Source organism: Sciurus carolinensis, chromosome 2 (genome assembly GCF_902686445.1).
Source record: "Sciurus carolinensis chromosome 2, mSciCar1.2, whole genome shotgun sequence".
In the NCBI taxonomy this organism is placed as follows: domain Eukaryota; kingdom Metazoa; phylum Chordata; class Mammalia; order Rodentia; family Sciuridae; genus Sciurus; species Sciurus carolinensis.
The window spans coordinates 133,459,648-133,477,139 of NC_062214.1; the positions used below are offsets into that span (position 1 = coordinate 133,459,648).

At 36.1% G+C, this 17,492-nt stretch overlaps 1 protein-coding gene and 1 pseudogene across 1 annotated transcript in view; one reads left to right on the plus strand and one right to left on the minus strand.

Annotated features, from left to right (window-relative positions):
• Positions 1-2,748: 2,748 nt before the first annotated feature.
• Positions 2,749-4,914, minus strand: LOC124976568 (heat shock protein HSP 90-alpha-like; annotated as a pseudogene).
• Positions 4,915-6,005: 1,091 nt separating this feature from the next.
• The window catches only part of Nubpl (NUBP iron-sulfur cluster assembly factor, mitochondrial), a 202,779-nt gene continuing 191,292 nt past the window's right edge, over positions 6,006-17,492 (plus strand). Inside the window, exons 1-3 of the mRNA XM_047539925.1 lie at positions 6,006-6,139; positions 6,703-6,850; positions 10,684-10,718. Of these exons, the coding sequence (XP_047395881.1) occupies positions 6,029-6,139; positions 6,703-6,850; positions 10,684-10,718 (294 nt within the window). The 5' untranslated portion in view covers positions 6,006-6,028. The remainder of the gene's footprint in view (positions 6,140-6,702; positions 6,851-10,683; positions 10,719-17,492) is intronic.

Below are 17,492 nucleotides of genomic sequence, written 5' to 3' on the forward strand. Positions count from 1 at the left end.
TTTTCAAATCTATTGTCTTTGCTAGACCTGTCCCCATTCTCCTAAAGGGTTCCAACTTTCAAAATCCAAAGGCAAGAAAAAAAGTCCCTTTTTCTTGATATTTTGCTGTGTCAGAAAGTGATGTCACATAATCTGTCCAAGGGGGGAAGGGTTATGTGAGTACAAAGAGTGATAGGAAAATAATTCCTGATAAATATTTAAAAATTTGTGTCATCATAGTTATAAGAGCACAAAAACCCACCCAATTTAGGCTAAGGCAGAAAGTATATCTCATGGATTTAAGGCTAGAAAGTGCAGCTGCATCCTGCTATAGACTGACTATGACCAGGGACTGTAAAACTGTTAGGAACCAGGGCAGATTTTTCCCCTCCCTCTATGTGCACATGACCTCTTATCATCTGCTTTCTTATTATTAGTAGTAGTGGCCTTTTTTCCTTGTCGGTACAAATAGCAGAAAATAGTCATTTTGACCTTATCAGGTCAAATGCAAATTAAATTGAGCAACATTTCTTATTTTTATTGTTCAAGTTCTCTGCGGAAAGAATCTGATTGGTTCGGTTTTTCATTGTGCGTCAATCTTTTTTTTTTTTTTTTTGTGGTACTGGGGATCGAACTCAGGGCCTTGTGCTTGCAGGGCAAGCACTCTACCAGCTGAGCTATCTCCCCAGCCCATGTGCCTCAATCTTTAATCAAATTTCGTGATCATGGGGATGGGGTCAAATGACTAATTAGGAACTATGGGAGAATATCCTCTTGAGAAGGGGCCTTGGGTAAGTGTGTGAGAGACAGTGACTGTTGGAGAAGAAACAATGGGCATCTTATTACTCTTCTGAAATTTTAATAGGCTGATTAGTAAACCAAATTAATGATTCATTTATTATAGAAAAATCAGTCACTTGTTCCTCCCTGTATGTCTTCTCAGGGAATGTCAATTCATTCTGCTTGCCTATGTCATAAACTTGTACATGAGTAGTAACCATTAGCGATTGTTAACACTAAACATTTACTGTGTGCACCATGTGATAGGCATTATCGTAAACTGATCTCACGACCTGCAAGTAGGTATCATCTATTTTATTGATCATCAGTGAAATTTAGAGGTGTTAAGTCAAACCTCCAAGTCGCCTTTGAATTACCATAATAACTTCATGTCTTCTTGCTTCTGATCTGGTCTGTCCAATCCATTTTTTAAAAACCTAGTAATCATGATTATTTCTAAATCACAAATCTGATCATGTTTCATTCTTGTTTAAAATTCATCTCTCATGGTTCCCTCAGTCTAAATCCCTTTATAAATCCTTTCATGATTTGGCCAACCTGCCTTGGGCATGCTAGGCAAGAGCTTTACCACTGAGCTACATCCCCAGCTACAACCTTCATTTTAGCAACCTTTAGCTACATCTTTTTATTCAACCTATCCTCAGACTATACGGATTATTTGCAGTACTTATTTTGTCCTTTTACTTTTAATTAACATAATTATACATATTTATGGGATAACATTTCCTCTCTCTGTACAATAACCATCTAGTAATTCTCCCAGCTGACTCCCACACATTACCTGCACCCAGTGCTCTGTGCAGATGCTACCCTATTTAGAAGCCTTTCCTGATTGAATAGGGTGCTTCTTCTCAGTACTCCTATAGCACTCAGTGTTTTTCTCCTAAACTTACCACACCATAGTGTAATTGCTTGTTAATTTATTATCTCTTCTGCTCTGGATTATAAAGTCTTTGAGTGGTGGAATTATGTCTGATTCAATGCTGAATACTCTAATACTGGTTAAATGCTTGACATGTAGTAGTTTGATATCTGTTGAATGAATGACTTAAGAAAAAGTCTCACAAAGCTACCTGGAGAGAAACAAATATTTGGCATTTCCTGTTTAGTGAATGGATTATTCTGATAGTTGTTCTCCTCATCACGGTACTATTGGCTCACAATTTATACAAACTGAGCAGAAAAAAAAGACCTAAAAAAATAATAGAATTAGTTGAGAAAGCATGTCATAAATAATAATGAATGATATAAAACAAGTTAAAAGTGTCAAACCTAGAGCAAAATAAAGTTGGATGAAACAATGTTTGTGGGATTAGGGGAGAAAAATCAAGGAACTGAATGTTTTTCTCAGAGTTTACTAAATGGAATGCACTTTGCTGCTAATATTGATACTGGTCTTGGGGATCAGGAAGAGGTCCTTGTCCTCTCAGTGTAGTTTAAACACTTGAGAAACGCTGAGGCAAGCATAGAGAGCAAGTTTTATTTAAGAGAGGGACAGAGGTAGAGAGGTAGATTTCATCAGAGAGAAGAGGGCCCAGAGCTGGTTGACTCCAGGAGTAGGTGTGTCTTGTTCTTTTAAAGACCTCCACAATCCCCCACCTTCTCTTTATTCTCTGTAAGCACCTAAGGGCAGGAAAGAGTGGAACAGGGGGTAATCCCTTATGTTGGTAAGTGCAATCCCCCTGAGGCGTTAGCAACCAGTTGGGTTGGAAAGTGTGATCCTGTAGGTTAGCTGTTAGCAACCCTGTGATAATAAACCATCATCCTCTCTTGACCACCACCATTCATTGTTTACACTGACTGCCAGGCCTTCTGCCCTTGGCCTGTTTGTTGAGGAATGTGACATTTCCTGTCCCCCAGACCAGGTGGGGCTGCAGGCAGATTGCTTTTTGGTAAAGAAAGCATGTGGGGAAGTCAGTACAGTATGCTCATTTTATAGAATTATTCTCTCTCTCTCCTCTTTTTATTTTAGTTATTTTCATGCCATGTAGACTGTTTAACAGGATCGTCATCTCCTTCCAGGGGTGACATCTCTTCCGTTACAGCAGTGCTGGTGTCATCAGCAGGGGGATCATCCTCATCAATACCTAGACCAAGTTTGAGCATCCTGTAGATCCTGTTAGCCAGGATCCTGTTCAGGATCCTGTAGATCCTGAAGCCAGAAGACAAAGAGTGCAGTTTCATACAGCAAGATGACTAGATCTTTGACAGACTTATCATTCTTGTCAGTCTCTGTGTTTTACCTTAAGGTTTTAATAATGGAGTGGTCAGGGTTTATCTCCAGGTGTTTCTTGGATGCCATGGAGCTCACTGTTGTCTCTCAGAGCTTGAGCTTTCATGACTCCACGTTTGTTGTCTGGCTGTACATGCTTGTGACCACACAGCACTGGGAGGTCACCACCTTTTCAACTTTTTTCTCCAAGATGTCCTTCATGATCTTGCAGAGGTTTTCAAACTTTGTCTTTTTCTCTTCCTATTTCTTCTTCTCCTCTTCATCTTCTGGAAGCTCCAAGTCCTTTTTGGTGACAGACACTAATGTCTTCCCCTCAAATTCCTTCAGTTTTTGGGTACAGTACTCATCGATGGGCTCAATCAGGTAGATCACTTCCAAGGCACAAAGGCAGAGTTAGTTACCTGGTCCTTAGTCTCATCTGTGATATAGTAGATGTGTTTCTGATTTTCCTTCATTCTGGTACAATAGTCCTTGAGAGAAACAATCTTATCCCCAGAAGCAGATGTGTAGTATTGTAACAGCTCTGAAAGTTTCTTTCAATTCTGTGAATCTTTATGTATTCCAAGCTTTATATTTTTAGAAAACTGCTCATAGAAATTTCTGTAGTTCTCTTTATCTTCTGCCAGTTCAGTGAACAGTTGTAAGCATTTTTGGACCAAATTCTTTCTAATGACTTTCAAAATTTTGCTCTGTTGCAACATTTCACGGGAAATATTTAGAGGAAGATCCTCGGAGTCTACCACTTCTCTAAAGAAGTTCAGATATTCGGGATTAGCTCCTTACAGTTATCCATGATGAAAACTGCGCACATACAACTTAATATTGTTATTTTTCTTTCTGTTTTCAAAGGGGTCAAAAGGAGCACATCTTGGGACAAAAAGAAAAGCTCTGAATTCCAATTGCCCTTCAACAGAAAAATACTTTATTGCCAAGTGATCCTCCCAATCTTCGATAAAACTCTTATAGAATTCTCTGTACTCTGTTAGTGATTATCATCAGGATTTCTGGTCCAAATGGGCTTTGTTTTGTTGAGTTCCTCATGATCTATGTACTTCTTAATCTTTTTCTTGTCACCATCCGTATTTTCATCTTCTTCATCAGGACCAACATCTTCAGTTTCAGGTTTGTCATTAGGCTCCTTTTCTTCTTTTTCCTTTTCCTCTTCTTTGTCTTCTTTTTCTTCAGTCTCGTCATCACTGACTTCTTTATCTCGTTCCTTCTCCACAAGGAGAGTAATGGGATAGCTGATAAACTGGGAATGTTTCTTCACAATCTCTTTTATTTTTCTTTCCTCCAAGTACTCAATTTGGTCTTCTTTCAGATGCAGGCTAACCTTTGTCCCATGACCCACTTGTTCTCCTGTGTCAGTCCTGATGGTGAAGGAGCCCCCTCAGAGGACTCCCAGGCATACTGCTCATCGTGGTTGTGTTCGGTGATCATAGTCAATTTCTTGGTAACCAAATACACAGAATGAAAACCAACACCAAAATGGCCAATCATGGAGATGTCTGCATCAGCCTTTGAGGCCTACATGAACACTTTGGTCCCAGACTTGGTGGTAATACCAAGGTTATTGATCAAGTTGGCTTTGGTCATTCCAATTCCAGTATCCATGATTGTGAGGGTTTGGTCTTCTTTGTGTGGAATAATATTAATGTGCAGCTACTTCCAAGAGTCTAGCTAACTGGGATCCGTCCAGTTTTCAAATCTGATTTTGTCCAGGGCGTCGGATGAGTTGGAAATCAGCTCCTGCAGGAAGATCTCTTTGAGTAGAAAGTGTTGATGATTAACTACATCAACTGGGCAATCTCTGCTGAGGCGAAGGTCTCTACCTCCCCCTCCTCCTCTAAGGGCTGGTCCTGGGTCTGGTTCTCTTCTGCATCTTGACTGGGTGACCACATGTGCTCGGTGGTGTAGCAGCATCAGGATGCTAAAGCAACTCAGAATTATTCTCTTAACCTCATGTTCCCACCATCCTCATCTATTGTCCCCTTACCATATCTCTCACTGAATCCTTATAATAATTCTTTGAGGTTGTTATGCCTGTATTACATAAAATTAAAAATCAGATTAGAATGAAATAAGATGATCTTGTGTCTTTGACCTACAAATTAGAAGCATATGAATGAAATGAATATCTATCCTAGAAAATATTGGGGGTAAACTGTACAACACCCTAACCATCCACTTGTTGGGCCTGGTTTCCTGGTTCAGTCCTAAAACTTTCTATCCTAAAGTGATTTCTCTCACTTTCTTATTTACTTTGGGCATAGGGATGCTTCCTTTCTTCTTTCAGGATAAATTCCACCTCTTCTCTCAAGCTCTCCTATTTAAGCTCTCCCCACAACCCAGGGTACTGAGGGTTGAGTCCAGGGCCCCCACACGCTAGGACAGCGCCTTACCGCCAAGCTACCCCTTCGGTCCTTACGTTGCTTTTGAGCGAAACTTGCCTCATTGGACCCGTTTTCCGATTAGCTAAACTTTTAGAATCAGGTAAAGCACGGGACCTCTCTTTGGGGAAACTGTCAGCAACACAAGCAATGAACAGCACAAAGTAGACTTTTAAAGGTCGGGCAGAAAAAAAATTAAAATGTTAAGATCTTTAACCGTGGCTGGGTTTAAGTTACCACATGCAGTACTATGCAGTAAAAAAACCTGAAGTAATTTTCAAGTTCTGACATTTCGAATTTGTGTTAAGTCGGGTCCGATCTTCTTGAACGAAGTCTCCGTTTCGTAACTAATAAAAACAGGATCCGAGTAAGAGTCTTCTGCTTTCTCTGGGACTCCTGTAAGGATAAAAGGAGATGTCATGTGAAAACGCTTCACAGACATTTGGTAAAATGCTGCAAAATGCTGTAGCGGGCCACAAACCCGACCAGGACAAATTGGTTTCCCTGGCTGAAGAAACCTGAAGACTGGTCGCTAGGGAAAGGAAGCCGCGGTTGCCATGTGACGTCATTACTCTGCGCCCGCTGCGACAGTTTCCCAGCCGGGCTCAGGGCCGCGTTCCGCGCCATGGGGACATGGCAGCGTCTGTTGCTTTGTGGTGGGGTGTCGTTCCGAGGTGGTGGCGGGATTCCTGTCCCGCTTGGGGGAAGCCGATCATTGGTGGTGTGTCGGCGCCAGGTCCGTGGAGCTGCAGAGCTTGGGGAGGCGGGTGGAACGACGATGCCAGGCTCCCGGGCTGCAGGTCCCTGGCATTGTCTCTTGCCAGGGACTCCACTCAGTCTCTCTTGGGCTCCTTCCAGTTGCAGCTCAGTGAGACTTCAGTTGTCTGGACTTGCCCACTTATCAAGCAGGTCCTCAGTAGGACCAGGCTGAGACCTGGCGGGCATGAAACAGATGGTTAGAACAAGGACGTGTGTGGCATACTGCTTTCTTGGTTTTGGGTTATCTAGTAAATAGGTTAAAGAGAAGGAAAACATGAGGAGGATTTAACTCCGTAAATAGGCAACTTATTTCCATTTTAAAAAAAACATATCCTAGCAGAAACATTTCAGTTTAAACAATGCATCTTTACAATTGTGATCTGTAACAAAAGGTAAATACCACTAAATGCAAAAGCAGTGGAGAGAAGCAGTATTAGAAAAGAAAGCCCTCTTCATTGCAAAACCCGCGTTTTTTTGCTTTTACAGTGTGATAGTGGCGATGGCTTATTTAAAACGCTTTTTCTTTTTTTTTTCTTGAAGTTATCTGGCGCTGACAGTGAGATCCTAAAACAAAGAAGAACACAAATCATGTCGCGAGGACTTCCAAAACAGAAACCGATAGAAGGTGTTAAACAAGTTATAGTTGTGGCTTCTGGGAAGGGTGGAGTTGGAAAATCTACTACAGCAGGTATCACAGAATATTTATTCTGATCCTGATTAAGAATTCACTCCAGCTGGCAAATGCACATTATTAAAATCATTGTTTAATTTAATATTTGTGAAGTTTCCAATATCATCTGGAGGTGATATTGGGTGGAGCTTAGATTTGGAGTTAGACAGAACTAAATATAGAACCACGTTGTCTATTCCATAACTGAGGAAAAGATGACTAGGTTACCTAGCAGATCTTCACTTTACTTAACTATAAAAAGGGGACAAAATCCTCTTTCATAGGATGGTTATGCAATTAAACAAGTTAACCAATTAGACCAGTGACTCCATCACAGTAAGTGCTCAGTAGTTGGTTACTGTGTCCTTAAAACACCTAGTAACTCTAATACTAAAATATGTATATGCTCTTTTCCTGTCTTTATCAATGAACATATAGCTACATATTTGCAATGAATTGTTTTTGTGACCTTTTTTCATGTAACCATAATATAATTTTCACTATATATAAAGTCAACATTGACCTAATATTTGAAAATGCTTGAAAAGATTTAACATTGTTTTAATTATTTAAAGTGTTACCTATCCTTTATATCTTTTATATTAATATGCTATGAACAAAGATATTTTGGTGATCTTTTTATTGATTGTAGATTTGTCACTAAAATCCTACTTTCAGAACCCCTAAAAGAAGTGACACCAAAACCAGAATTTGACTGTGGATGTAGCTTGCTCAGCATGTGTGTGGTCCTAGGCTTGATCCCCAGAACTGCCAAGAAAAAAAGAAAGAAAAAGAGTTAATTCCAAAAAATTTCAAAATAAACCTTTTAATTATTTAAAAGTAGTTGTTTTAGTGTAATAATATAAAAGGGAAGCTTTTCCCAATTCTTACTAGAGGTAGCTTGAATTTTTTTCAGCTTTATTGAGGTATATTGACAAATTTTGTGTATATTCAATGTATAGAATTTGATGTTTTGATATGTGTATATATTGTGAAATGATATCCACAATCAAGCTAATTAACACATCCATTACCCCACCTAGTTAATCTTTGTGTATATGTATGTGTGGTGAGAATACTGAAGGTTACTATCTTAGTGAATTTCAGGTATACGTTATTATTAGCTATAATCACCTGTTGTATATTAGGTCTGCAGAACTTATGACTGGAAGTTTGTACTTTGACTTGTATTAGACCCTTGTAGTTTATTAATTTGGAGTCATAAAATATTCATGTCTTATAATTACCTAATATTGAATTTTTAGTGAGTTTAGTTGGAATGGCTGCTAATTCAGGCCTTACCCAATCTTTTCTTGCAGTTGATTTTTAAAAAATGACTTTCTTCATTATATTTCATTTTGTTAATTTTTGACCTAGTTCTAGACTGACAAGATATTTTAAAAAATTAGTTCTCTCTTCAGACTATTAACCTAAAGTTATATTTACATTAAAATTCTTTAGTTCTATTGAAGCCCTTTTGAAATAAGAAAGACTGGGTACAAAATTCTGTGAATTTCATTAGAGGTCTTCTGTGATGACTGGAAGCCATATTTTGTACCTTCTTGGTATAACAGTTTTATAGTTGTCCAACCAGCCACAGATCCAGCTATAGAGTGTTATTAGCTTTGTTTTTCCATTTTGACCTGAAGGGAATTGTGGAAGAGATTGTCAAATGTTTTAAAGAAATAAGGTTTATAAAGTGTTGTGGGATTATTATCCATTACTGTTTGTTAGATACTGTACTATTATGAAAAATGATTAGTGGTTTGTTCTTAATGAATTCATGCTATACCTACACATTTTTGCTTTTTTCCCTAAAGACCTATAATCCATTTGATGATTTGTTTTAAAATTTAGAAGCTCTTAATCTTTTAAAAAGTTTTTTAAAAAATATATATTTTAGATGTTGATAGACCTTTATTTTATTCATTTATTTATATGTGGTGCTGAGAATTGAACCCAGTGCTTCACCCATGCTAGGCAAGCACTCTACCAGTGAGCCATAACTCCAGCACCCTTTTAATCTTTGGTTCTAGGATCTGTCTGTTGTTTTGGAAAATTTGGAGTATGTTAACCTGTTTTCAGCAGTGTGAATTATTTTGCATACTGTGATTGCAAAGACTGGATAAAGTGTTTTTATGATTACACTTGTGAATGCTTTGTATGCAGTGTCATTGTTTTGGATCTGTAGGCTAGCACTTGTTTAAAACAGATTGTTTATTGTTTTTAGTTGGAAGATGATCTGTTGAGATGGAATGTGACAGCTTTTAAATAGGAAAATATATGAGAAAGTGAATAGTGTGTGCCACGTAGTAGGTGCTTCAGTAAATGTCCCTTACTTACTTTTCCCTTTTAACATTATACCATATGTTCCAAACAGCTTGTCTGTACTTTTTCATGACAGTTCTGTCAGCATACCTAAGTCTTAGAAATAGATTATTTCTATGTAACTGTTGATATTATATTTCTTTCCCTTGATGTATTTGTTCCTTCTCCAAACTATTTTAAAATACTTTACCATTTGAATATGTACACTAGAGATATTTTCAAGATATGCTAGAGATATTTATCAAGTTATATACCCTATGTACTTTATTTATTTATTTATTTATTTATTTATGGTACTGACGATTGAACCCAGGGGCACTTAACCACTGAGCCACATCTCCTGTCCTTTTTTTTTTACTTTGAAACAGGGTCTCTCTAAGTTGCTGAGGGCCTCACTAAGTTGCTGAGACTAGCTTTTACCTCATTATCCTCCTGCCTCAGCCTAAGCACTTTAAATATAGTATTTCATTTGATCCTCACAATAATTATAAAGTAGAAATTATCTTTATAGAGAAGGAAGCAGATGTACAGGTAAAATAATCTACTCAGTTATATAATAGAAGGTGCTAGAGCTAGGATTTGCATCAGGTCTGCCTTAAAATTTATACTCTTAACTACTATATTATTATTATTACTATTATTTAGTATTGGGGATTGAACCCAGGAGCTCTCTACCACTGAGCTACATTCCCAGCCTTTTTAATTTTTTATTTTGAGACAGGGTCTTGCCAGGTTGCTTAGGGCCTTGCTAAGTTGCTGAGATTGGCCTCAAATTTGCCATCCTCCTGCCTCAGCCTCCTGCGCCACTGGGATTATAGCATGTGCCACTTTGCCCAGTGTAGCTACTTTAAGGGCAACACCCTGATACAATTTATAGTATTGTTCTGTAAGGAAATATTATTTATTTTGAATAACATTCAAATGAGGGTTTATTTATTTATCAGTCTTGGAACTGTGTTACTGATGACTTCTCTTCTTAGATGTAGTATGTTTCCATTGCTGGACTAAAGATGACTTTGGGATCACTACTTTCCTCCTTTATGTCTCTTGGATTCACTGACATAAGCAGTTTGGGAAACACATTTTATTCTCTCACCTTTTACCTTCTTCCCTTCCATCTATGCACAGTCACCCAGCCTTTTGTATACATGTATTTTTATGAGTTTAGATACTTAGGACTCCTTTTCTACAGAATATGCTATGAAAATAATTCAATTATGTTTTAAAATTTAAAAAAGCCAAGTGCATTATTTGGAAAAAATTGGAACAGCTTATAAATAAACTATTTAAAATGTTAATTTTGGGACAGGTGTCTATTGCTAAATTATGTTATGTTACTAAATTACTTTCTTTTTTTTTTGTCTTTTTACTTTCTACATTCTCTCCATGTCATTTTTCGTTGCAAATAAGGGAGATATATTAAACATTTCTATACTTTGGTTACTATACTCAAAATATTAAAGGCACTATGAATTTTAATAGAAGTAAAGTTACTAAATTGAATTACTTTTTGTTTCTTTCAGTGAACCTTGCACTTGCACTAGCAGCGAATGATTCGGTAGGTATTAATAAATATTAATTTATTAAAATAAACATTTATATATATAGTTTCAGTCTATAGTTTCATGTCTTTGAGGAACTAAAAATGCTGCCATTAGTACTGGTTGCATTTAATAATAACACTTAAATAGCATTTAAGTGTTGACCATATATTGTTTGCTATGTATTCCAGGAAAGGCTTTCATATTTTTGCAAGGAGATCATACCTTAAACTAATTTTCATAATTTACAATCTGCAGAAGGAATATTCTGGGTTCAATTTTTAAATGTTAATAATTCAGTTCATTTTTTTAAGCTAAAAGATACTCTAAAAATAGTTTATGTCTATTGAAACAAAATTCAAATAGAATATATATGTAACATAAAACTGAAGGATCATATACTCTCTCCTTTATTCCTAAGAATTAACTGTAAGAAATAGTTGTTTGTATATCCTTTTAGCTTTTCTTCTTTCCAAATAAAAATGAAAAAAAAATACATGTGTGTATGTTAATACATATGTCTCTGATATTTTTAATGACTGCTGCAATAATGCTTGACTATAATATATTTAACCAATTAACTTCTGATGAGATATTTAGGTTGGTCCTCCCCCACTTTTTCTAACAATACTGTGGTGGAATTCTTATATAGTATTCTTATACAGAAATGATATTTTTGTAGGATAGATTCCTGGAAATAAAACCATTAGGTCAAAATGTATGCACAATTTATATTGTACCTATGTACTCCTAACTGTTTGCTTCATTTTTAATTTTGCTATAGTCTGTGGTGGTACTCCTGTTTTATACTTTGGTTAATTTTGGGTGGTTTTTTTAAGACACTTTAAATAAAAATAAAAACATTGAATGTGATATGTAACTTCATAAATTACCAAATAGTAATAAAATTACATACATATTTCAAAATTGATTTTATTTTTTCCTTTATACATACTTTATAAAAATAGGTGAGAACCATTTGATATGTTTCGCTGTGACTGTGCTTCTAACTTCCTTTCTACTGTTACTATGCAATTTCAGTTCCCAATAGATAGAAATATGGAAAAATAATGTGTTATCTATACAAGTATGCACATAAATATTTGTGTCTTCTGATGTTTGACTCAGTTATTTCTGAAATTTGGAGAATAATGAACAGCATGTATAATATTTTGGTCATATGTAAATTTTATTCACTGTGGAACCAAGTAATAATTGGACTTTTTAGAAAAGAAAATATAATTACATTTTTCTAAAGTCATGCTCCTCTAATGAGAAGTTACACTCTAGTGTCAAGATCAAAATTTTTCTTCTTAAATTGCCTTACAACTTTCTTCTTTTATTGGTGGACTTACTTTCTTTTATCTGATGTTGTCTTCTTTCTTGAATTTAATTTTCATTTTTCTGAAGGACATCCTTGAGTCCTTCTGTGGTTTGGTGGACAGGATAATGGCCAACCAGAAATGTTCCTGGAGCCTGTGAATATATTACCTTTCGTGGCAAAAGAGAATTGGTATGATTAAGTTAAAGGTCTTGAGAAGATTATCCTAGATTATCTAGGTAGGTTCAATGTAATCACAGGGGTGTTTATAAATGAAAGAGGGGAGCAGGAGAGTCAAAGTCAGAGGGATTCCATGTCAGAAAGACTCATTCTACCACTGCTGACTTTGGAGATGGAAGGGGACCTGGTCCAAGAATATGGGTACCCTCTAGGAACTAGGAAAGTCTAGAAAATAGATTCTTGTAGCCTTAAAAGGTATGTAATTCTACCAACACCTTAATTTTAGCTCACTGAAATCCACTTGAACTTGTGTGATAATTTCTTACAAAAGAAGTAGGAAACTAATAGATAAAGGAAGTTAAATTTCTTAGTTCTTTAATTTCCAAAGATGAATTTATTAATAGTTTAACCAAATGTAGAATTCCAGGTTCAAAATGATTTTCTCTCTTTGAAAATAATTTCTTCTAGCTTGTTAATAAAATGTCTGATGCTAATTGAATTCCTATTCCTTTGTAATGATGGGTGTGTGTGTGTGTGTGTGTGTGTGTGTGTGTTTGTTTACCTTCAAAGCTTCTAAGGTTTTCTTTGTTGACTTTTAAGTTTAAAAATTGTTGCAAATATGTCTGTAGTTGTTGGTTTTAAAATTTTTTACCTGCTCAAAAATTGACCTTCTAGTATCAAGACTTGAGTCTTTTTCAGCTTAGGAAAAACTTTTTCTATTCATTGATTACTTTTTATGATGTGTTCGTTCTTTCTCCAGAAACTTATTAGGACATATTGACCCTTTATGTGTGTTAATTTTTCTCTTATATTCTCTATCCCTTTGTCTTTTGCCATCAGTTTAGAAAGATGTCTTAGACTATTTTTCATAGTGATATATTGAATTTTAGTTATTCAGCCCTTCTGAAAAAATTTAATTCAGAAATTTTACTTTTTCCAATTTTCCATAAACTTTTTCTTTTCTACTTGCTGCTTCTCAAGATACTCATATCATTCTCTTGATCTCTCTGAGGATGCTAATTACAATTAATAAAAATGCTTTTCTTAATAACCTCTCTTTGTTCAGGATGTTCATTTTCATAATGTAGCCCTCTGACTAGTAGAATCAGTCAGAGGGAATTGGGAATTTGGTAGACCTACAAGTTTTCTAGCTCTACCCCAGACCTATAGAATCAGAAATCCTGGTAGTGGAGCTCTGCAATCATGTTTTAACCAGTCTTTTAGCCTATTTGATGCTAAAGTTTGAGAACCATGGATCTGGATTTTTTTGTGCTTCAAAACAGTATAGACATATTACATACCCTTAAAGTTTTATAAGCCAGCAAAGATAAAAGGAAGACAAATATCTTAAAATGATGATATATATTCAAGGTCAAATGTTGTAGTAAATCTGTCCTAAATGAGTATCTTTTATTCCAGAGAAAAGCATTCTCTTTTTTTCATAGAGCATTTCCATGAATGTTATATTTGATTCTCACAGAAACCTGTAATGCAGTCCGCATAGTATTTATCAGCTTTACAGCCTTTATTGATTCTTCCCTGTCTTTGCCACATTTCATCAACCAGCAAAAATCCTTGACTATCTGCAATATTTTTCCAATATTTATCTTTCTATTTCAACCGTTCTCACTTTAATTAAGGCTCATATTATTCTTTTTGGCTCATTTATTCATTTTTTACCTCAAACAATTACTGAGTGCCTTTTGTGTCCTAGACCCTCTGTTAGTTTGGAGGATACAGAAATGAATGAGATGCAGTCCTTGCCTTTGAGGAAAACATAAACTAATACACCACTGCAGTGACCTCTTATTTGCCTGTGCTCAAATCTTTCTAGTGCATAATGCCAGATTACTCTTTGGAATTATATAAGTGTACTGCTCAGAGTCACAGGGAAAGCCTTTGTCAGTATTCAAGATCCTTGATCATCTGCTCCAGTATACTTTTCTGGGTTTATATTCAGCTCTTCTAAATAGTTCCTGTATTATTAGTTCAGCTAATGAGAATTACTTGTGGAACCCAGTCTGGGCTGGATATGCCCTGTTCTTGAGAACTTTGTAGTCTATCTTACATTCTACGGGAATTTTCTCTTTAGATTTCTTTAGCTTTGTGTCTTTGCTTGCCAGCTACCTATATGTCTGTGCTTGTTATATCCTGCACAATGGTGCTGGTCAAGGTGGGTGAGTGATGACAGAAATCCAGGCTACCCTCTTGATGTGTACCTGTGGCCTGCTTTCTAATACTCACACAGGGACTTTATGAGCCAAACTTTCCCTGAGGGGCAGTTCAGTGAAGTGTTCCCTGAAGTCTCTGGGGGTGAGGGTCTTTTCTCTTTTTGTGAAATCCAGTAACATTGTTTATTTGTATTATTACAATCATGTAGCCATCCTTGTAATTTTTGTACTAATAATATAACATTTATTGAGCATTTATTATTTTAAGCACTGTTAATAAGTACTTTCCATGGACTAATTTAAACCTTATGACATGATTCTTAGCTCATTTTCTCTTTATAGCAACTGGATAGGAATAGATACTATTAGGATCTTCATTGTAGATGAGGAAGTAAAAGCACATAGAAGTTAAGTAATGCACCCAAGAAAGTAAATGGTAGAACTAATAGTTGAATGAAAATCTGATCTTGTGCTTTTAACTTACTGTTTTAACTTACTGTCCTATTTTATTTAGATTCTTATGATTAAGAACTAGGTTGTAGCCTAGGAAATATAATGAGACCCTATATCAAAACAAAACAGGCCAGGTGCATGATGGTGTATGTCTGTAGTCCTATCTCCTCCAGAGACTGAGGCAGGAGTTTGGGCCCAGGAGTTTGGGACCAATTTGAGCAACATAGTGAGACTCCATCTCAAACCTAGACCACAAACGAAACAAAACAACTTGGTTGTCTTCATCCTTGGTTACCTTCAGCAACTAGCAAAATAAATGTTTGCTACATAGATGAGAGCACATAGGCAGATTTCATAATGTGCAAGTGCGAAGTTTACTTTGGTTTACTTTGGTTTACTTTGTTTTTGAGGAGTGTTGTGGGATGTGAACATTTGTGATGAATTGATGGTCTACATCCTTTTTTTTGATATAACAAATTTTGTTTATTCATCCATTTATGGCACATTTGACATTATGAATAGTGCTGCTATTAACATACATTTTTTTAACTTTCATTTTTTCATTTTATATATTTTTGAAAGAGATAAATATTTTTTAAAATTTTTTCATACATATAGAAAGGGTAATAACATCTACTCAATCTACCATCTTCCCCACCTGTCCCCTCACTCCTCTCTGTACAATCCAAAGTCCCTTCATTCTTCTCTACACACCCCCAACTATGGATCAGCATCCGCTTATAAGAGAAAACATTTGACCTTTGGTTTTTTGGGATTGACTTATTTCACTTAGCATAATATTCTCCAGTTCCATCCATTTACTGCAAATGTCATAATTTCATTTTTCTTGAGGCTGAGTAATATTCTATTGTGTATATGTACCACATTTTCTTTATCCATTCATTGTTTGAAGGGCATCTAGGTTGGTTCCATCGTTCAGCTATTGTGAATTAAGCTGCTATAAACACTGATGTGGCTACATCGCTGTAGTATACTTACTTTAAGTGCTTTGGGTATAAACCAAGGAGTTGGATAACTGGGTCAAATGGTGGTTCCATTACAAGTTTTCTGAGGAATCTCCATACTGCTTTCCAGAGTGGTTGCACCAATCTGCAGTCCCACAAACAATGAATGAGTGTACCTTTTTCCCCACATTCTCACCAACATTTATTATTGCTTGTATTCTTGATAATTGCCATTCTGATTGGAGGGAGATGAAATCTTAGAGGAGTTTTGATTTATATTTCTCTAATTGCTAGAGATGATGAACATTTTTTCATATGGTTGTTGATTGTCATATGGTTGTCATATTCTTGTGTGAAGTGTCTGTTCTGTTTCTTAGCCCATTTATTGATTGGGTTATTTGTTTTTTTGGTGTTAAGTTTTTTGAGTTCTTTATCTATCCTGGAGATTAGTGCTCTATCTGAGGTGCATGTAGTCAAGATTTTTTCCCATTCTGTAGCTCTGTCTTCATGTTATTGATTGTTTCCTTTGCTGAGAAGAAGCTTTTTAGTTTGAGTCCATCCCATTTATTGATTCTTAATTTTATTTCTTGTGCTTTAGAAGTCTTATTAAGGAAGTCAGGTCCTAAGCTGACATGATGTAGATTTGGGCCTACTTTTTCTTCTATTAGGCACAGGGTCTCTGTTTTAGTGCCTAAGTCTTTGAACAACTTTGAGCTGATGAGAGATAGAGGGTGCAGGGTGAGAGATAGAGGTTTAATTTCATTTTGCTGCAGTTTTCCCAGCACCATTTGTTGAAGAGGCTCTCTTTTCTCCAATGAATATTTTTGGTGCCTTTGTTTAGTATGAGGTAACCATATTTATGTGGTTTTTTTCTCTGTGTCTTCTATTTTATACTGTTGGTCTACATGTCTATTTTGGTGACAATACCATGTCCTTTTAGTTACTATTGCTCTGTAGTATAGTTTAAGGTCTGGTAGTGTGATGCCTCCTGCTTCACTCTTCTTACAAAGGAATACCTTGGCTATTCTGGGTCTCTTATTTTTCCAAATTAATTTCATGATTGCTTTTTCTAGTTCCATGAAGAGGTTCAATGGAATTTTAATAGAATTGCATTGAATCTGTATAACACGTTTGGTAGTATGACCGTTTGACAATATTAATTCAGCCTATCCAAGAGCATGGGAGACCTTTCCATCTTCTAAAGTTTTCTTCAATTTCTTTCTTTAGTGTTCTGTAGTTTTCATTGTAGAGGTCTTTCTCCACTTTGTTAGATTGATTCCCAAGTATTTTTTTAAGACTATTGTGAATGGGGTAGTTTTCCTAATTTCTCTTGCAATAGATTCAGTGCTTATGTATAAAAATGCATTTGACTTATGGGTATTGACTTTGTATCCTGCTACTTTGCTGAATTCATTTATGAGTTCTAGAAGTTTTCTGGTGGAATTTTTTGGATCTTCTAAATATAGAATCATGTTGTCGGCAAACAGTGATAGTTTGAGTTCTTCTCTTCCTATTTGTATCCCTTTAATTTCTTTGGTCTGTCTGATTGCTGTGGCTAGGGTTTCAAGGACGATGTTGAACAGAAATGGTAAAAGAGAGCATCCCTGTCTTGTTCCAGTTTTTAAGCGAAATGCTTTCAATTTTTCTCCATTTAGAATGATGTTGGCCTTGGGCTTAGCTGAGGCATGCTCCTACTATCCC